A 22,330-nucleotide genomic window follows, 5' to 3' on the forward strand; every position below is an offset into this window, starting at 1 on the left:
ATATTCAAGGTTCAGAGATGTAAAGGTGAGAAAGACAACTAGGACTTAGGAAGAATATAGGAGATGAAAAGGAAAAAGCCCATAGTACAGACACATCAAAGTGCTGGGAGCCTTACGTGAAAGCCAGGCAATCAGAATAGGAGGGTAGTGGTTATTTCAGGTGAAGTAATAGCCAAAGGGTAGGGTTACAGAGAAAATACAGGCCATAGAAGGATGAGATGTAAGTCCCCACATTGCCCATATCAGAGCTCCTAGATCGATCATTTGTCAGGTCTAGGGATGAGCCTGGAAGTATGGACTCATTTGCAAGGAAACTAGGCAGGTCACCTGTGAAAATGAAAGCAGTCTGACCTCACCTACCACCCCATGATTCATCTTCAGGGAGGATTAAACTCCTTTATAAAGGAAACTGTTTTCTTACAAGTACCTGCTACCATAAAGAAATCAAATGGTCAATTTATTAGTTTTATTAAAGAAACAACTGAAGATTCCTAAAATGTTTGAGTGGGGTTTTTAGACAAAATATTTACATTGTATTCCCTTCTTTCCAGCATTTTCTTATCTAACTTATTTAGGATATCTTTTTTTTTTTTTTTTTGCTATGACACACGTACTTTCTATCAAATTGCCAGGTTTTAGCACAGAAATGCATTAATTCACAAAGCACTTCCAGGATTATTTAAATCTCCCACTTGCATGACCTCCTATGGGGAATCAGATACCAGATTAATTCCTGAACATTGTTACTCAAGAATATAATGTTCTAATCAGATAATAAACTGATTAAACAATTTAGGAGGGATAACACAAGAATTCTGTTTTTGCCACTGTATTAATTTTAATTCTTCAGTAATATTCAAGCAATTTATGGTATTCAAAATGCCTTGACATGAAAAAGAAGTAAGACGTTTCCAGTTATTTTCTATATATTTCAAAGTACTAAACTCAGACCTTGAGAGAATACTGCAATCAGAACATCTCAGAAAAATTCAAGTTTTAAGAAAAGTCCAGAGAAGAAATTTTACAGTCTGTCAGGATTATTTCTACATTTTGCAGTATTCATTGTCAGAAAAATGTTCCTTATATTGAACCTAATTCACAAGGTTGCAACTTTAAGTCATTTTTTAAAATTTATTTTTTATTTTTTTATTGGAGTTCAATTTGCCAACATATAGCATATCACCCAGTGCTCATCCCATCAAGTGTCCCCCTCAGGGCCCGTCACGCAGTCACCCCAACTAAGTCATTTCTTCTTTTTATGAATTCAGTAGAAATAAAGAACCTTTCGTCTATCCATAAGCTATTATTTACTGAGCACCTACTCTGAGCACTGTGATAAAAGCTTTATACATTAACTTACTTCATCTTCATACCATGATTAAAAAATAAGTATTCAATTGTCTCTATTTCAAAGAAGAAGAAACTGAAACAGAGGTAAAGCCTTGCTCAGGATCTCACAACTAGTAAGTGACAGAGCTGGGATTCAGTTGATATCCTTCCTGTTCTTAATTACGGGGATCTTAACTGCCTCCCAAGACTGCTCTCTCAGCATTGTCCTTACCAATCCAAAATAACTCCAATCCTTGACTCAATTTTCTGAATTCTATGATCATCTCAACCCTATTCTAAATGCTTTCAAACTTTTCCAAACCTATGTTTCCAGGGAACCCAAATTAAATTTCCTAATAAGGAACACTCTTAATGCTTTCCAAAACTACCTCACCAGGAAACACAGATTAAACTTTCTAATACGGATTACTTTGTGATTATATTATCTTACTTTTTAGATTTCCTATTTTAGAATCTTAATTCCATTAATTTCTTGGTAACAATGTTCTGTTACTGAAACATGGCTAATAAGCCACCACAATGTCTAGACCATTTCCAAGAACACAGGCTAATACTGGAATCCTGGCTCGTGGATATAGCTAATATAATTGTTGTACATTTACTAGGTTTTTTTTAATAGAACTGAATACTATATTCATATGTATAACTGTGCTATAATCGTCATCTTAGAACAAGAACCAGATTAGCATTTTTTCCTCTCCTAAACTAGCTGGATTTAATAGAGTATAATTATTTGAGTTTTATAAAGAAATTCATACCTCAGAATGAATATGACATTATAAAACAAGGAAGAAGAAAAAAAAGAGGGTTGATATTCCATCAACTAAATATCTTCCATTTTAAATGACTAAATTAAAACAAAATTAATTATCTTGTAAACTACGCTTCATTTTATACTTAATTGACTTCTTCATTAGACCATCTGGAATCATTTGGCTTCTGATCTAATGTTATTGTACCTTAGTTCATAACTGGTTGTGTGTTCCATCATAGGCATTCTTAATGCATCAATATCTCTAGTTTTTACTGTCTCTCTCTCTCTCTCTCACACACACACACACACACACACACACACACACACACGTGGCTGTCAAAAACAATAAAATATAGGTGGTAATTACGATACCCATGAATATGGTAATAAAGCTCTCTTATGAGGAAATCTGGCTTAATTTCAAATAATCTGTTATCAATGTGGCAATTGAAACATCAGATGCAACTTTATATAGTCAACTTTCCCCAAGAATTTGTATCAATTCAAAGTTTAGCCAATGGTCTTTACTTCCAAGAGAGGCATGCTTCAGTAAAGGAAGGAGAGAGACCTTTACAAGATCTTGCGATCTTCCTCATATATCCCCAGTCATAAGGGCCTCTTTAATCTCTTCAACAACATCAGTCCAATTTCAGGTCAACAGAGAAAAAAATCAGTATCCAAAGATTTGCAAATTATTCCAAGGGACAAAAAACAAGGAAGAAAACATTTCCAGAATAATGTCACTGTAAACATACTGAATATCCTTCAGAACTGTCAAATTCCTTCTATAAAACTAATAAAGCCTTGTTACTCTGCTCACCAGAAATTTCAGTGTGCTTCAATTAGTATTTATACTGATTCTTCTTTCTCTTTCAACTTTTATGCACCCAAACAAAAACATTCAAATTCTGTATGTATATGTATATTTTATATTCAAAATCCTATATATATATGTATCACATATATATCATAGGTTGGATTTTGTATATTTTCCCTTTGTACAAAAATGGAAATGATTATTATCTGAGATTCTAATTTAAAAAATACATTTACAGTGCTAAAGGGTAGTTATAATAAGAATGTTAAGACGTTAGGGAACCACACTTAGGGAGCCCTCTGGTAAGCCAGCCTTCTTATTCAAATTTAATCAGGGCATTAGGAAAATATAAGCTGCTTAGTTTGTAGTTTTTAGTCTCTGAGGTTGTTATTCAATTCACAGAATCATAGAATTTTAATGTTGAAAGGGACTGTGGAAATTATCTAATCTAACCTTTTTATTTTACACATAAGAAAATTGAGATTATCCTTCCACTATGTACCGAGCCAAAACTGAAAATAGAATTCAATTCAATACTCCTCTTTATATATTTAGACTTTAAGCTGCCTGCTAATAGAAATGACACTCCAGTTCAAAACCCCCAGACACTTCTGTTCCATGTGTCTATAATAAAACTGCATCGTGTCCCTTTGATGCCACTCTTGAACTCATACTTGTCTTTAGAGCCTCTTACTCAAGCCAAGTGAGAAATGACAGTGCCAAAATCAATCAGGCTCGAAGCATCTTATCTGGCTTCACATCCCTAACAAGTAGCAGAGTACCAAGCATCCAGTCGGTGATTTCTTGAATGAAAGAATGAACGAATGAATGCTCTGAATGCTAGCGTAGCAAAGTTAACAGGAGAAGAAGTAAAACCTGAGACTCCCTCCTGGGCTAGTTGAGGCTATTTAGTTGAGCTTCAGGGTGTTTATCAGCACTAGGATGCACAGTGGTTTGTCATCACAGGATTTTACCTGAAGTTCTCACAAGAATAGGTACCACCCTTACAGCTTTCTATTCTTAATGCTCTAAAAGCGTATTGGAAACAGTCCAACAGCAGCATGCCTGAGAGAAAACCTGCCATTAACTGAAGACATTTCTAACCTGCATAACCATTTGCACACTCCTCCTTCTCTTTCCACTTTAATTTAAGCTTATTTCACCACAATCATACGGTCATTTAGACTAAATGCTCTTGTCTGGAATCCAAACAAGCATGAAAACTTGCTCAACTCCTACGTGTTTCCAGTCTTTCTTCAATTTTCTTAGTTCGAATGAAGCTTGAGAAATGTAAACATCGTACCATCCAGGTGGTCCACGTAGCAGTACACGTCGTAAGTCTCATGAGGCGAACGGAATCCGTAGGTCCTGACTCCTTCCTTCCCCATCATATCTCCGTAACAGCCTACTCGGGGAGCCCGGATGGGATATCTGGGGAAATAAAGGACTATTAAGTAGCACTTTATTCTTACTCTCAAATTAATAAATTGACAGCCTGTGGCCCCCAGACCTCTCACCTGACGGTCTGATCAGACAGCCAGCCTGCATCACACTGCTCAAATCCATCTTCGTAGGCAGCATAGAGCTGCTCTGGGGTTGCTATGACTGCTCCAATATCCAAACAAGCCTTCTGTGCAGCCTCAAAATTCAGTGTATACCTGCTGGTTGCCGCTCTGTAGTGAAACACAACCCCTGCAAAGAGCAGTGAACAATCATGGGCATGTTCAAATATCCCACCATACTTTGCAAAGTTTCCTATGGAGCAATATATCAAATTAATCGCTCACATGGTAGTAACACCATGGTGATTCTTTATTTTCACTTGATGAAGCATTACACAAAATTATGGGGATGTGAGGAGCCCCAGAAAAGCCGTTCACCCAGGTGTCCCATTCTGTTCCATTAGAAAGTTTTCTAGCCAGGAATTTTCTGTTCTCATGAAAACAATCTAAGAAAAAGACTTAAGCCATTAAATCCCAAGTGGTGGACAGTTGTTCTGATCACAGGTAGTATTCACACTACCATGAGAACACTGGACAACTAAAGGGAGTCGGTGCTGCAGGAGACACAAAGAGTTAAGACAGCCACAAGATCAATTTGCCCTACTTCATGGGCACCTATTGAGGTGACTCACCTTCTATTGAGTCACCCCGAGGCTGACTCAATAGAAGTACATGGAACATTCACCTATGCCACTTCCTCCAAACATAAAACATGAAGATATCTACTTCCAAAAACAATGGAAAAGATGGAAAAGACAATGGCCTATGTATGAGTGAGAAGGCTTGTTCCAATCCCTAATTTGTTAATCTTCCTCCACCATAAAGTGTAACAAATGTTGCTTATGTTATCTGATATGAAAGTCAAATTATGTAAAGGCTTTAAAAATGTTGGATAGGCTAGTAGTTACTTATTCACCATCTGACTAGCATAACTGAGGGCTTTCACTAAGACAGATAAAATATACCATCAATTTTTGTCCTGAAGAAGGCCTGAAATAAAGTTCCCGAGACTCTCCTGAGTTGAAGCTAGGCATCTTGGCACTTGTCTCAAATTCCACTTTACTGTATGTTAGGATTTGCATAATCTAGTGGTTCTTGAACTGTGCTCTGTGGTTCAGGGAATTGTCAATGGGCTGAGGGAAGGATGGTAGGGGGGTTGGTCCCCTCCCCCAACTTCAACAAGAGCACCTCCATTTTTAATTGGAGAAAACATGATGACTCATTTTTATAACACTACAAAATAAGTCAAGGTAAAGTGCCTGGGAAGTCCCTAAGAAATAGAAATTGGGGCAACTGGGTCTTATGATTGAGATTTTTTTTTTCTTTAAGATTTTATTTATTTATTCATGAGAGACAGGCAGAGACATAGGCAGAGAGAGAAGCAGGCTCCATGCAGGGAGCCTGATGTGGGACTCGATCCCGGGACTCCAGGATCACACCCTGAGCCAAAGGCAGATGCTCAACCGCTGAGCCACCCAGGCATCCCGCATTAAGATTTTATTAAGAGTCTTAAAAAATAAATAAATAAATAAATAAATAAATAAATAAATAAATAAATAAAAAGAGTCTTATCACAAGGGCACCTGGGTTAGGATTCTGACTCTTGATTTGGGGTCAGGTCATAATCCCAGGATGGTGAGATGGAGTCCCACTCCGGGTTCCATGCTTAGTGCTTGGGCTTCTCTCCTTCTCCCTCCGTCTCTCCCCTCACTTGCATGCATTCTGTCTCTCATAAACAAACAAATTTAAAAAAAAAAAAGATTGTCTATGACCACTTTTTTGTTGTTGTTGTTGTTATCCAGAATGAACTTTGGTTTCCAAGATACCTCCCACTCTCATTTTATTCTTAATAATTCCATGAGGTTGACGACAATCTATATCCCACAGCCAGACGAGACTGTCTTCCACATGCCCATTATCTCCTCCCAAAGACAGGTATATGCTAATAAAATAACTACAGGGGTCAGGCTAGCCATGTTGTAGATGAGCACTTCTGAAAAGTGTCAACACAAGAAGACCAGCACAGGCACCAAGTAGATGTACTGATAATTAACATTAACTTTCCCATTTCTGATATTGCAATGGAAAATTCATCGAACGCCTTTCAGAAAATTTGTACCTCTACAGAACTACGTTAAAACTGTCAGGAAGTATATATCGTGCTATCTGGTAAGTATGAGGTAGTTTATGATGATCTCTAAGGATTAGCAAGAATTTGAATGGTTTTAAATTAGTCTTATGTCGATCAAAGCTTCAAATGGTCCTCTTGGTAATTAAAAATCTTCCCTGTGCACTGAAGACTGGCAGTAAGGGGGCATAAGAGGGCCTCCAAGAGCAGGGCAGGGCGTATCAGCGGGTGTAAGTATCTGCAATTGTTGGGATAATTTGAAGACCTCATGGGGCTAAGGAGATTAAGTAGAGGATTTTCATTGTTTCAGAGGGGCAAGGGGCAAATCCACTGCTAATTCTTTAACGATGAAAATAGTAAGAAGTTGTTAAACTCCTTTTGGGATTTTAAAAACATAAATATAAATTTATACATAGTGAGTACCTACCACTACTATATATATATTTATTTATAATTCATTAATAATCTATATGCTTATACAAGATATAAATATAACACACACACATAGAAACACACACACACAAAGAGAAATAGGAGAACATCAGTAGAGCAAAACAATCCTAGGCTAAGATAAATAATAAAAAACGCTAAAAGAATGAAAAGCCCAGGTTACTTAGTGAATGCATGGACAACATAAAAACAGATTGGTAGGAGAGAGTAACAGAATCTGAACATAAAAGGATGTACAGAAAATTAATTCATTGCATCTGAAATTCAAAGTATTTCCTTTTGGCTACACAAGAAAGTTTTAATAAAACCCTTTGTATATATTTCTGAAAGGTAAATATTTTATAGGGAATGGAGGGATGGAAGAAAAATCTGTTTCATCATGTCTGGGTATTAGAATTGTGCTTAATAACTTGCCAAAATATTCTGTTTCCAAGAGCTATGGTATTATGTGTGTACCCAATTAAAGCGATTTTTCTTTGCTTTGTTTCCTAACTTAAATTCAAATGACATATAAACCACCACTGAAAGAGGGCTAAAATGAAAATGCCTCATCGCAAGACTTAATATATAACAGCTAGTGTATTGACCTTTAAAAAAATTTTCACTGAGTTTTATTTTGATCCAATTCGAATGTTTATCAAGTCCTGGCCTTTCTAAGGCACTGTGATACGCACCATGATACTTGTTAGGCACCTTAATTCTCCAATTTATATTTCTTAAAAAACAAACTCAAAGATTTTTATAATCACGCTAGGACAGTGAGAAAAAAAGAAGAAAAGGGTGTGTGTGTGTGTATATGTGCATACACACACACTGTAAATATTAAACTGTCGATCAGCCTTCATGGTATCAAAAATGATCACTGACAGGTCTCAATAATGAAGTAATAATTCCTGAACTATTTCTCATGGCTTGAGGTAGTCATCATTTCCATGATACTGCACTTCACTGTATTGAATCAGTGACATTGCTGTGCCAAAAGGTCACCTTCCTTGACCCTTGAAGAAATAACAGCTCATGTCTGGTGAAAGGCACGAACTGTTGAAACGACTGTTTCTTGCACTTGTCTAAGTGTGAACTACAGTTACTTCGGGTGCTGTTTCACAACACTTCTGGACCAGGCGTCATGTTACACTACTGTCACAGTTTGGAAAGCCTTACCGTCCACCGCCAACGATACCGTGTCTTGTGTGTCTTCAATCCCGTACATGACGTCGCAGCGGTACTGGCCCGCGTCACTGGCACGCAGTTTGACCATGGTGAGGGAGGCATCACCCACCACCTCAGCATGTGTAGGCACGGACACCCTTCCTTGATAGCCCTGACCAATCTTGACATTCCCATTTTGGGCTACAAGGACGGTAGTCTCCTTCAAATCCTTTCCATTCTTGTCCAATTCAATCTTAGACCATTTGATTCTGAGAAATTCGCTGGAGGTGTTGTAACTGGGCGGTAAGGTAGGCATAGTGGAAAAATGGCAAGGTAGGTTGACTTTTCCAGACAGGGAGCCCTTAACAGGTGGGCTTTTTTCCACTTTGGCTAGAAGAAAGAAAAAATACCAAATTATCAGTCCTTAACCTCAACTGAGTCTATTCAATAAGTGAATGGATCAGAAACCTTACCTTCCTTTGGTTGCATCTTCAATATGTGAGATAATTAGAATGATTATATATACAAAGAATAGTACACAATTTTTAAAAAATATTTTATTTATTCATTCATGAGAGACACACACAGAGAGAGGCAGAGACACAGGTAGAGGGAGAAGAGGGCTACATGCAGGGAGCCCAATGTGGGACTTGATCCCGAGAATCCGGAATCACACTCTGGGCTAGAATCAGACACTCAACCGCTGAGCCACCCAGATGTCCCAAGAATAGTATACGATTTTACGAACGTTTTACAATGAAGACAGGGATTGATAATGGTCAATTTTTATGTACTAAAAATATGGCATTTACTTTGAAGTATTTGTAACTTAGTGTTCAACAGAAAAAAACAAGCGATAGAATAAGGCATATATAGGGAGGCAAGCGATCAAGGGCAAAAGGAGACTAGAATCAGTAATGCAGATTTGAAAGACTGGACCAATGTTAGGAAGAGCAGTTGAAGGACAAATTTACATCTATGGGGTCAGGAGAGGAAAATCATTTAAGATAACTGCCATATTACCTTAGAGCAAATGAAAATAAAATGCAAACAGGAAGTGAAAATTTTAAAAAGTACCTCAGTAGACTGAAGCAGGAGGAAGTCTAACAGTTGAAGAACCTTCATTTGGTTCAGTGTTTGAACCAAAGGCTTTCATCATAATGACAAACCCAGCTGCAAACACTTTGCAGTGAAACACTGACCCTCAGTTGTATCCTGGGGGGTGGAATTTTGGTCTGTTCACCTAACCCACCTGAAGTATTAATCTGAACAATGTCCTTCTGTTTAAGCCCTAAACTTTTAATGAGAATGAACACCTCGACTGCAATTTAACACTATCACATGTAAAAGAAATGGTTTTTTACAGGAATCCATCCCTCTTTCTCTTCTTTCCTCCCCATTTTCCAGTTCCTGCTAATTGGCTAGATAATGTGTTGGCAATAACAATAGAAATTACGGGGATGCCTGGGTGGCTCAGCTGTTGAGCATCTGCCTGTGGCCCAGGGCATGAGCCTGGAGTCCTGGGATCGAGTCCCACGTTGGGGTCCCTCCAGGGAGCCTGCTTCTCCCTTTGCCTGTGTCTCTGTCCCTCTCTCTGTGTGTCTCTCATGAATAAATAAATAAAATCTTTAAAAACAACCCCAAAACAATAGAAATTATGTTGACACATAAGCAATCTTCATGAAAATATGATGAACAATAGTAGCCTGCAGATGGAGTGAAATAATAATTCCTAATTAAAGTGATGTGTGTCTAACAATTAGTGTATTAGTAGTCAAGGTATCGGTAACACACATCTGAATATAGCCATTCATTGGAAATTATTTAGCTGTCAACATGCACTGAGGATTCAGTGGGCTATAAGTTATTTTGAAAATTGCAGGACGATAAGGAGATACTGTGGAGTTTAAGAAAAAAATCATCTCTATTGTTAAAGACTGATATTTAACTTCAAAAAGACTGGTCTATAAAACCTTTCATATGATACAAATAAATCTAAAATAATCAATACAGTATTGTATATATAGTATTTCTGACTGAAATCTCTTACATATTTCTCATTTATTATGGTTATTGCTGTCATGCACTTGTTTATCATCTTACTAATCTATATATAACCTGTCCCAAAACAGGATTGAAGGCACTTAAAATTAAATCAAAATAAAATAAAGTATACTATTAACTGCACTAAGTTATTAAGATCATCCTCTTCTTGGAGTATAATATCAAGGGAACAATTCCATTCTGTTTAATCCTTGGCTTACAAAATAGATTCTCTTACATAAAGCTGACCCTCAGAGTGAAGCTAGTCCAATCCCTTACTAAGGATTCTCCCCTGAGAGGAAGTGACATTCAACCTCCCAGCTGCCTGGTGACAGACCTGGGTGAGAAGGCATGTCTCCTCAAAACTAATCAAGGCATCTTTCAGCTTTGGTATTTATTGGTTTCTTCCCCTGTCCCTAGTTCCTTTGCAAAGTCTAGACCCATTCTATTTCTATCCCATCCTATTTCTTTAATTGCTATCTACACTGACAGCTGTTAGTAATTTCATGATCTTTTAAATAAATCTATAAACTCCACAGGGTGTTCCCTACCTGATTCATAATCCTTTAATTTGGGCCCCATTAGGGAAATGAAAACAAAGTTTTTTGTTTTGTTTTGTTTTGTTTTGTTTTGTTTGCCAAGAATAGGGGTTCTGAGAAGGGAAGGGGTGAGAATTCTGTGATCTAAATTCTCCTAATTTACATTTATCATATGTCCTAGGAAATCTCTTCTTCCTTCCTGGAGAATTATTTAGATGATTAACTGCACCATGAACAAAGTATTGCTCTTTTAATGCAGCATAAACAGCTTTACCATCAACCTCAATTATGATAAAAATGATGAGATTCTTTATCATCTCCTTAAAAATGAGCTTAAGATAAACTAACGTCCAATCCCATAATATGTATTACTAAATTATAATTCTTTTCACAATTTTAGATGTGTAAAGGCAGAAACAAGATTCAGTCCAATCTATCCAGTTGGGTGGCTTTTGAAACTCAGAGCATTGCTCAATAACTGTGCTGTTATGAAAAAAATATATTGGAACAAAATGATGTCAAAAGGCAAATTTCCCAAGGGTTATTTATTGTGCTAGATGTTTATAGATACAAGAAAATTAAAAGCTTCGGTTGGATATAAATATATATTCATGTAGAATTCAGTCTTAACAACAGGATTAATAAGAAGCTGTGTGGTCAAGTCTTTTGTGTATAAAATCTTGAGTCTTAATGCATGGGTCACAAGAACTAAGTTCACTGAATCTAAATATTTTAAGGAAGAAATTTAGTAGTTCAGAAGATAATGTTTATAGATCATGCATGTTTTTTAAAAAATGCTACCTGCAAGAACTAGTCTGAAATTGTGAACAATGCAAGTAATAAAAATGAATGTTAACAAAAAGTTCACTGTTTCCACTGGATAGTTTGTGGTCAAAATGAGTAGAGTAAGGGATAAAACTCTGAATAATCAATTATCTTTCATTCTCTGTCACTAAATTGTGTGGAGAATGATGTAAATTCCATCTACACAATTTGACCAAACACACACACACACACATACACATCCCTTGAACAAATAAATGTCAGATTGAGAATATGGGAATTTATTACTCTCTCACATGATAAATTATCACTCTCTTGTTCATTCATTTACTCATAACTGTGCATCACTCATTCACTTATATTAGAGGAATATCCAAACAACCAAGTCAACACTAGATAATCAATATAATAGGTATTGTTAAAATGCAGAGCTCTTCATGCATTAAAATAAAGCCAATAACCAGGGGACAAGGTATTCATTAATGTTACTAGTTATTGATCTTTTGAGTGCCTAGGAATAAACAGAAAAAGGCTTAAGATGAAAATACTTGTGTTGACTCATAACAAGTTACTGCAGTGTATCCCACTATGAACTTGGCAAATCTGATTTATATGAATCTTATATTTCAATTTTTACCCATCATATGAAAAACTTAAGCTCTTCTGAAATCAGCCCCCAACCAATTACATCTCTTAATCATGATCACAGATTTACAAAGAACTTGATTCTTGGCATAAAGTATCATACAGTGGTTAAGAGCATGGACTATGGAGCCTGACTGCCTGGGTTCAACTCCAGCCTCCATGACTAATCTTCTATAGCTATGCCTCCAAACCTTTTAATGGTACACTTTCCTCATCTGCCAAATAGGGAGAAGAGAAGCATCGCATCTGTCTCATTGAAGAGTTGAGATTCAATAAATTAGGCAAAATATTCAGAAGAAGGCCTGACATGGAGAAATTATTCAGTATCACTACCTACTATTACTATTTTAAAATACTGCCAAGGAGCTATATTGTGTTTTTTTCCCCCTATTGTTTGTGTGAGTTCTTTTAAGCAGAAAGTCTGAAATCTGTTTTAAGAGTCCCTCAAGGTTCTCCCACTCTTCTCTCTATTATTCCCCTTCTGTTACTACCCATCTAAACCAACTCCATTTTCCATATTTCCCTTCTGTGTTCTCTGTTGTCACTGGAGGATATTATCCTTCCCTGTCTGTGACCTTCACTTTACTTCCTGAAAACAATGAAGAAGACACCACCTGGGCTGTTCACAGATTGGTGGAGTCTAAACTCTGACAGCCATCTTGGTCATTCACATCTTGGTTTAAATGTTACTTATTCAAAGAGGTCTTCCCACCTTCCCCTGACCTGGGCCATTCTTTAGTATATCACTCAGTTTTATTTTCATCAACCTGAAAGTACTTGGACTGTTAGTTTACTAGTTTATTGCTTGCATCATGTAAGTAGGAGATTGAGTTTAATGAAATCTAGGACAATGTATGGCTTGTCCACTGGTATATCCCTGGGCACCCATAATGTAACCTGACATATAGAAGGTACTCAAACAATATTGTTAGTGAGTAGATAAATGAATGGATAGGGGAATGGATGGATAAATGAAATGATACTTAAGTTTTGCGTCTTCAAGAGTGAATTAAAGAGGAACTGTAGAGAACAGGAGAAGGGACTGCCAAGCAGGAATTACAAGTAGAAAACCAAGGAATATTGAAGTCTATGTGTGGAATTGCAAATTAGTTCAGAAAGTCTGAAGTATAGAGTAAGGGTGAGAAAGAAGTGGAGGCTGAGTCTAGAGAGGAACAGATCATTGAAATTCAGGGCAGTATCTTACCTCATGGAATATGGTCCAGGAATTTGGAATTATAGAACCTTCATTAGGCAGATATATAATTTAAAGCTGAGAAAGAACCGTGCATGTGCACTTACCCAGTTACTTTGAGAAAAGTGAAGCAAAGCAAAGCAAAGAAATATAGGTGTGGGTAAAAACTTGGCTCTTAGCCTGTTCTTTGTCTTTTTGACTCTTCTTGTACTCTAGCCTCCTGAGGGTTTGATAGGCTTTCTTTTCTTTACAGGAAAGTCCTTGAGTATATTGAAGAAGATGGATTTTAAATAAATGCCCAGTGCCATATATGAGCCTTTTTGCAGCCTGAAAGTAATCGGGGAATTTACTGAAAACCTACTTGCCTCTTTAGCATCCTGTTCATTATTTCATTTTGATTGATTGATTGAAAACCATTTATTAAATAAAAAATATTTTAGCTGAAAGTGTTCAGCACTATAAGACAATGAACAGATAAAAAATTATTTTAGTGACACCATATTGCCATTCCATGCCCTGATACTTAAATTTTTATTTCACTAAGCACCAAAGAAATTATCACACTCACCTTTATGTAGCGCATGGGCTGCTATTAAGGTAGAGCACATCCATAAGATGCTCTTTATATTTATCAACATCTTGTCCTAGAAATGAAGAAAAACACAAAGAAAATCATAAGCATTCAGGTTTGTGGTGGGCCAGAGATCACATGCTATTTGTGCAGCGTATGTAATAAGAGTACAAAGACTAGCTCCTCTTAGATTGTAAAAACAAGAGAGAATTTGTAATAGGAAAAGTCATCCTGACACTTTAATTATTAGTTTGACTCTCACTCAGTGTAGTAGCTACTAAAATAATCCCAGAACCCACTTTGGGAACATATAACAATATGGATGTGTGGGGTGGCCACGACTGGGTAGGCTATAGAAAGAACAATTAACCACAGCCAAGGAACTAGTGGCTAGGAACTGGCACAAAGAGGGAAGGGTGACCACAGTGTCAATTTAGAAACAGGAAGCTGGTCACAGGGTACAAGAAGACGAAGGAACAATAGGGAGAGATGTTGAAAGAAGGGAATCATATCTAATGTGAGGTGAAGGAACATGGTGGTGGTTCCCGCATTTGGTATCAAAATAGGGAATAAGGGCTTCAGCAGGCTTTTTAAAGCACAGACTCAATTTAGTTTCTAGGAGGCTGAACAAACAAAACAGATGTATTATAAGGAGCTGTTAATTACAAAAAGACCAGTGCTTGCCATGAGTCTTAAAGCAGTTCCAACAGTTCTAAGGTCTGAAGGGTGAAAAAAGAAAGAAAACACTCTGTTCTGAGAGTCAAGAAACCCTGCCCTGGCTTTGCCATTAATTTATTGTGTGCCTTTGGGGAAGACATTTAACAGTCTGGGTCTCAGAATGGTCCCTTCCAGCTCGAGTTTCTACGAAGCTGTAATTATAAGGCGGATAAGTACCAGTGTCGGGGACCATCTGGAAAGCAAAGAGCCAATCTCAGAAGAACTGCAGATTATTTGATCCCCATGCTTGTTCCCTTCTCAGTTACATTTAGAACTATTCTGTAACAGCCATTGTTGGTTGGCTATCCAGTAACCATTCCTCTTTCTCCCTTCTAACCAAACTGTGATTCCATTCTCCTGTCTACCCTCCTTCACCCAGCCATACCCTTTAGAGGAGCCTAAGTCAAACCCAGCCCAAGGGAATGATCCTGATTATCCTAAGTCAGTCACACTCTCCCATTCCTCTAGCCAATGATTGGTTTTGGATGAGTAGATGATGCAGTTTTAACTGATGAGATGTGAGGGGAGGAGGTGGTGGTGGGGATGCTCCTGGGAAAGGTGGAGGTGGAGGGGATGGTGGAGGTGGAGGTGGAGGTAGGTGGAGGGGATGCTCCTGGGAAAGGTACATTCATTAAATAGAAAGAAAGGAAGAGATGGTTGCTTTTCTTCATTGACACAATAGGGTATTTTTTCTCCTACTGTTATGTCATCTTGCATCCATGAGTGTCTAAGATAGCTTCTGGGGATGAGGTTAAGAAAGAATCAGGAGAGCTGGGGCTTAAGCCCTCAACCATTCAGCCTGGAGTAGGCTGTACATCTGAACTTTTTCTATGAAATAATAAACCCAATATAAATTTGTTATTTATACCCAATAAAATGAGGGATTCTTGTTACTTGCAGCTGAAGGTACGGACACATTTGAAATGGTGTACTAAATAACTTCCTAATATCTTCCTTAGAAAGTATATAAATTCTGGATGATTTAGGAAATCTAGATTGAAAAGAAGTAAATGCTATAAGAATCAAGTCCAGTTTGGGTTCAAGTTTGATTTCATTATTATGACATTACTCTTTTTTTCCATGATATTCTCCATTTGATTGCTTTTATTTTATTTATCTTGGAATAAGTGTTAGAAGTTCTCTACAACAAAATCCTAAAGAGCATCTTTTAAACTTAATAAATTATGTATCTATTTTCCATCTCTAAGCCATTGACAACTCACAATGAAAAAGCACACAGTTGATAATCCTTGATACAGATTAACCTTGAAAATTAAGTTTATTATTCATCATACCATTACTGGGATATATAGTAGACACAATTAAACACAAACTGGAAATTTTGGTTTTTACATTCCTTCTTTTTTTTAGATTCTATTTATTTATTTTTAAAGAGACAGAGAGAGAGAGAGAGAGAGAGAGAGAGAGAGCATGAGCCAGGGGGAGGGGGAAAGGAAGAAGCAGATTCCCTGCTGAGCAGGAAGCCCCACGTGGGGCTCGATCCCAGAGCCCTGGGATCATGATCTGAGCCAAAGGCAGACGCTTAACTGACTGAGCGACCCAGGTGCCCCATTTCTGTATTTCTTACAAATACTACAGCAACTAGGAAGTATACACCTATATTTCAATGTTATTACAGTATTTCAGAAAAAAATTAAAGATCTCAATTCCACATATTCTGTAGTTTAAAGTTGCCAAGGTGAAATTTCAGGTTGTATCATAAAAAAATCTATTAAAGAAAATGCATTCTTTCAGTATTAACTGAATCTAAGAAACCTTTTTATAAATATACTTATAAACAATAATTTCCTATCATAATTAGAGAAAAAATTGTCCTCAGTTTTTTTTTTTTTCTTTTCTTCAAGAAACTTTTATTTTCTAAGCATAATGTTAAGTCCGGTCTCAACTTGAATTTAAGTTCTGAATCCTCTACTAATACTCTGTGATTTCGGGTAAATTACTAGCTCTCTCATTTTCACTAGCTTCTTTATTGTGAAAAGTAGTACTTAACTGTTGAATGTGAGGATTGATAAAATAATGCATATGAAATATAGCTCAAGAATACACAGTGTATTCAGTATTCAATAAAATTACTAGCTAATTCAGGATTTTTTACAGATGTTCTCTTCCTGCTTTCATATCACTAATAGTAAAAAGAAAAGTATTTGAAGCTCTTGGATTTGAAAGTTATCACTTGGGTTACCACTATAGAAGCAATGGGTAAGTTTATGCTTATAAGACAATCCCCTATAACTTTTGCTAGGTGCTTTGAGTCATTACTTGTAAACATGTTTTATCCCCTCTGTAGAACAGTAGGCTCTGTAGAACGGACCTAATATCACATTCAATTTAATAATTCCTGTAATATTTCCACAGGGTCAGCTTCAGAGTAGACCCTTGTGGAAGGTTTACAGACCAAATGCAGGATCACTGCCTCCATTTCTTATTCTAAGAAATGGCACTTTAGAGCAAAGTGCCAACCTCTTGAATATGGGCAAGTAAGCTAATTACACCTGAAATACATTTAAAACAGTACAGTTGACTATTCATCATGTCACAATGATATCTGATGTTTATCAGTATTTGGAGTGTTGGATCTCATAATAAAATCAGAGACCTTGACCCAGGAATGGGTCTTCTGCATCCTAATTTCCGATCTAAGACTGATACTCAAAGTCTAACTTTTTCTGCCTTGCTCATTCTTTTTTTTTTTTTAATTTTTTTTTTCTTTTTCTTGCTCATTCTTATAAAAGTGTCTTTCCTTTTTTTTTTCTCTTTTTTTTAAGAGAGGGAGGAAAATGGTCTTTCATCTACATCACGAATATATTCATCACTTGCCTTAAAACTGCCTCAAGACAAGGCTAGGGAAGGAATCCAGTGCATTAAAAATACAAGGGAGAGATCAATCATGTTTTAAATATATTTACATAAGTATATTTGAATAAATTCCCAACATTTAAAAATTGGAGTTGTCATAAGCCTCAGATCACTTTTGAAAAACCCTGGGTGGCTTAGCGGTTTGGTGCCTGCCTTTGGTCCAGAGCGTGATCATGGAGTCCTGGGGTCGAGTCCCACATCGGGCTCCTGGCATGGAGCCTGCTTCTCCTTCCTCCTGTGTCTTTCCCTCTCTCTCTCTCTCTCTCTCTCTCTCTCTATCATAAATAAATAAATCTTTAAAAAATATCAGATCAAACAAGTCTACATCCATATTCTTGCTGGCCAGTCATCAGCACTAGGCAAGGAGCAGGCTTTCACCTTGGCTCCGTGTGCTCAAGGTCATCACTGGCCCCACTGGGCTTCTCATCCATTGCTACTCCTTGACTGTTCCCTGTAGGGAACCTGAGTTTGCAACACTTGATTTAAACAATGGTCATTTATTTCTTTAGTAAATATCTCAGAGTGCTTTTATTGATCTTAACTACCTTAGAATTACATTTCTGTGGACTCTTCCTTGGAGTCTGGGGGCACTCATTCCATTTCTTCAATTCTCTTAAGGCTATGTTCACATTCATGTTTGTCAAGGCATACTATCTACCTTCTGCATTTAGGCCTTACTAAATAGGAAACTTTCTAAAACCTTTTTTTTTTTTTTTAGCACCACTCTAACCCCCACTTATATTCTTTCCTCTTCCATGTCAGTCTTGTAAGCATAATCTGCTAGTGATAACAAGTTTGTCTGCATAGAAAGACCTGAGAGATAGGAAAGCCAGTGTCTATATTTAGCCTTCACTCTAGTGAAGTCAATAAGAAGAGGAGAAAGTCATCGAACAATCAAGACACAGTTGGTTGAGGCTGTTTAATTGCCTGGGAGACACAAGAGACAAGGTTAACAGGACACCTATCCATGAGAAATGTCTGCAAAGACGGTAAGCGTCATGCCAAGGATGGGCTGCCTTGACTAATCTTGGGGAAGATCTGCTGAGCAAAGGGTGACTTAAGGACACAGAATTAGCGATTTTGTTTTCTAGTCTTCAAAATCGTTACCCTAGACAACCAGTTGTCTAGGACACCTCAACTACCTTCCATTATTGGTATTATCTACCATTTTGCTCTTTGTGCTTTCTCACAGAAGAATCACTGCAACGCAGAGAGAAATTTCATGGTTTAAACAGGTAATCTTATATATTTACTTCACAGGAGTAACTGTGCCATGTGAATTTATCACTAATCTGTGACTAGATTCCTGAACTGGGACTGAGCTAAGCTTTTTCACGTCATTGTCCTTTAGTACTGCTCTTTTCTCTGCCTGGCTAACCTCTTCCTCATTACTCTTTCTAAAACACTGCACTCTCTATTCCCTTTACCATGCTCTATTTTCATCATAGTGTATATCATTTTACATATTTTATTGGGGGGGGAGGGTGAAGGATTGTCTTTCTCTACACACCATAATATAAGTTCCAGAAGAGCAATCTATGATGTTTTGTTCATGCTCAGGATACTCAGTAAGTGTTTGCTGAATGAATGAATGAATGGATGAATATGCTCAATTTTTTTTTTTTTACCTAATAAGTTGCATATTATAAACACTATCTGGTACATTCCTTTCTTTGTTTAAAATACACTGTACTTCGGAAAATGTTCCAAATCGGCAAATATAGGTTTTTTTGCATTGTTTTTAACAACTGTATAGTTCTCCATTAGATGAATGCAGCATCTTTTATTTCACCACTTCCTATGATAAGCCTTTAAGCTGGCTCCAGATTTTGCTATTAGAAACAATGCTGCAAAGAGCATCTTGTCCATTTGTCTTGGGGGACACTTGTACCAGCATGTATATGACAATATCCAGAAGAGATTTGCTGGGTCAAAGAGTATAAGCATTTTAAAATTTTTCTGGTAGTTATTACCAAATCATTTTGTAAAAAAGATGAGCCCATTTATATTTGCCACAGTAGTATGTGAGAGATCCACTTTCCCCACAACCTGGCTGAAACAAACTCTCATCAAACTTTTTTAAATGAACTGCTGTGATAGATGACAAAACAGTAATAGTGCAATACATCATTGCTTTTTAATTACTATTTCTTTAATTATGAATGAGGCTGAGCAATTTCTCATATGATTAAAAACATATTTGTTCTGCTAACTGCCTATATATCACATTTGACATTTTTGGATAGACTGTGGTCTTTTATTTATTTATAAAAGCTCTTGTTATATCAAAAGAGTTATTAGCTCTTTGTCTCTCATATGTTGCAGATATTTTCCAAATGTGTTGCTTCTTTTTGTGTAAAATAATTTAATTATTATTTACTCATATTTATCAGTCTTTTCTAGTATGGCTTCTGGATTTTATCTTTTGCTTAGAACAGGTTTCTCTACTTCTATGTTATTATTTTAAAAATTCTATAATATCCTCTAGTTATTTTTAATTTAATTTTTTAGAGAGTGACAGAGAACATCCACAAGCAGGGTTGGCGGGGGGGGGGGGTGCGGAGGTGGAGGAACAGAGGGAGAGGGAGAGGGAAAGAGAGACTCTTAAGTAGGCTCCATACCCAGGGAAGAGCCCCCCATGGAGCTGGATCTCATGAGCCTCAGATCATGACCTGAACTGAAACCAAGAGTAGGAGGCTTAACTGACTGAGCCACTCAGGTGTCCACTCTTGTTATTTTTCAAATGTCATCTTTACATCTTGTATTTGATCATCTTAACTTTATTTGAAGATAAGAAATAAGGTAGAGGTTGACTCTTATTCTGAGTGGACCAATCACTTGTCCCCAGATTATTTGTTTAATAATCTTTCTTTGCCACTGAATTTCCATGTCTATTTTAGTCTATTTCTGGATTCTGTCTCCTATTCAGTTAAATTAGACAAGTCTTAAGGCAAAATGCTCCTAACTCACTTTATAGATTTAGTAGGAAATACATGATTTAGGTACTAGTGTTTTTATTGAGATTATAGAATTAGATCAATACGAGTCCCATGGATATAATATTAACACCACTTATTTATACAGTTTTCCATTTGCCAAAGCCTTCTCACAGTATTCACCCTTTTGATGTATATAACTGTATATACATTTAATAGATTTTGACATCAAGCTTTTTGATTCAAAGCCTAGTGTTCACTCTACCACACACAGGTAATAGCAACTCAGTGACTTAATAATAAAAAAAAATTATTGCTTACATATTATATATGTGTTTATTATAAGCTCTGTAATCTCATTTTTATAGAAAAACACCTCTTAAAATTCTTAAAAGAATGAGGTAGGATATATATACGTACAGAAATGAGGTAAGTTTAAACCCAGATGTGCATTCATACCCTTTAATAGATGATAGATCTATCCAGAGGAGTTTCAGGAAACATTAAGAGGCAAACATTGAACAAGGACACTTGGCACGGACCATTGAAATACAACCACCTTGGCACATTCAATGATAAGAACCTACCAGAGCCAAAGGGAAAACAAACAAACAAACAAACAAACACAACAACAACAAAAACCCTGGGAGAATATATATAAATATAATATAAATGCATAAATGTATATTTATGTGGGGGTGGAGAGGTGGCTGCAATTTACTGAATCTAGGCTACTAGAGGAGACGGCAAAAATTCACTAATTGAAATGGAGCTTGACCAAGACATTTATCTCTACTTCCTCTTGTTCTGATTCCTAATCAGAGGGAGTACACGTCTTCTGTTTTCTGGTAAAGAAAGTATAGACCTATGCAACAATCAGCATGTTTTCTCAGACTAGAGCAGCTCACCCCAACAATGAACGTTTGTGAGTCCTGTTTTCTCTAGGTGGGTGGTAAAATAATCACCTACTATAGTACAGTCACTGAGTCTTCTCAAGAGAACCCTGTGTCTTGAGAAGTTGGGCTCAGTCACAGGGCAATATCCCATTTTAAATACAGTGTCTAGCGATGTCTGTCCACGAATAAAGGCAACAAAACTGTTTAAACTGCAGTAGAAAAGAAGAGCTTGGTTATATGACTATTGGAAGACAGCCTTGGTGGATCTCTATGTCCTCAAAGGCTCTGATGCTCAATTAGTGACCAATTATCAAACTTATGCATAATAATAAGGTGAGGAAAGAGAGAACAAAGACTATATTTTTAATATTAATAATACCTTTTTTCAGGTCCTTTGCAACAAAACTTACAAGCATGCAGACATAGGGACCTTAGAATATCAGAGACATTCTCTTCCAGTTTGTACGCAAATTGGAGGAAACCTACACCTGTTAACATATGTATCTTAGGGGATTCTTGTCAAATTTCATTTTTTAAAAAATCAGGAAGTACAGTTTAGGAATAACTTTTAATTTATCTACTAGAAAAAACCCAAAAGTTTGCATTCTGACATAAATCCTTTGATGGTCTTGTTCTTATCCTCTTTGCACCACCCACAAGATTAAGGACTGTGGACTTCCTGCTGGAGGAAGTAATTGCTCAATCACTTTGGAATCCATTGGAATCCTTTGCTTTATTAGCTTGGACAAGCACATACAATTGTGAAATATTCCTTTCTTTCCTGAGAGATCGCACTAAAAGTCAGCTCAGCCCTTCTGCTTGATATGCTCTTGCATCCAAGTTACATGTTCTCCCAACTGGAAACCGATTCCATCTCAGAAAACCCCTTGTTGCTCCCACTGAAGCCTTCCCATTTTTATCTTAAACTCACAGCACCCTATTTTAGGACTTCACATGAGTACTTCCATGGCAGGCTTGGCA

General features: G+C 36.9%; 1 protein-coding gene across 4 annotated transcripts in view; it reads right to left on the minus strand.

Annotated features, from left to right (window-relative positions):
- VCAN (versican) overlaps positions 1 to 22,330 on the minus strand; it is a 110,680-nt gene that overhangs the window by 84,445 nt on the left and 3,905 nt on the right. For all 4 annotated transcript variants that reach the window (XM_077866086.1, XM_077866083.1, XM_077866085.1 and 1 more), the window contains exons 2-5: positions 13,921 to 13,996; positions 8,163 to 8,540; positions 4,439 to 4,613; positions 4,225 to 4,352 (exon numbers count right to left, since the gene is read on the minus strand). In XM_077866086.1, coding sequence (XP_077722212.1) covers positions 4,225 to 4,352; positions 4,439 to 4,613; positions 8,163 to 8,540; positions 13,921 to 13,990 — 751 coding nt within the window. In that variant the 5' untranslated portion in view covers positions 13,991 to 13,996. The remainder of the gene's footprint in view (positions 1 to 4,224; positions 4,353 to 4,438; positions 4,614 to 8,162; positions 8,541 to 13,920; positions 13,997 to 22,330) is intronic.

Source organism: Canis aureus, chromosome 2, assembly GCF_053574225.1.
Source record: "Canis aureus isolate CA01 chromosome 2, VMU_Caureus_v.1.0, whole genome shotgun sequence".
Lineage (NCBI taxonomy): Eukaryota > Metazoa > Chordata > Mammalia > Carnivora > Canidae > Canis > Canis aureus.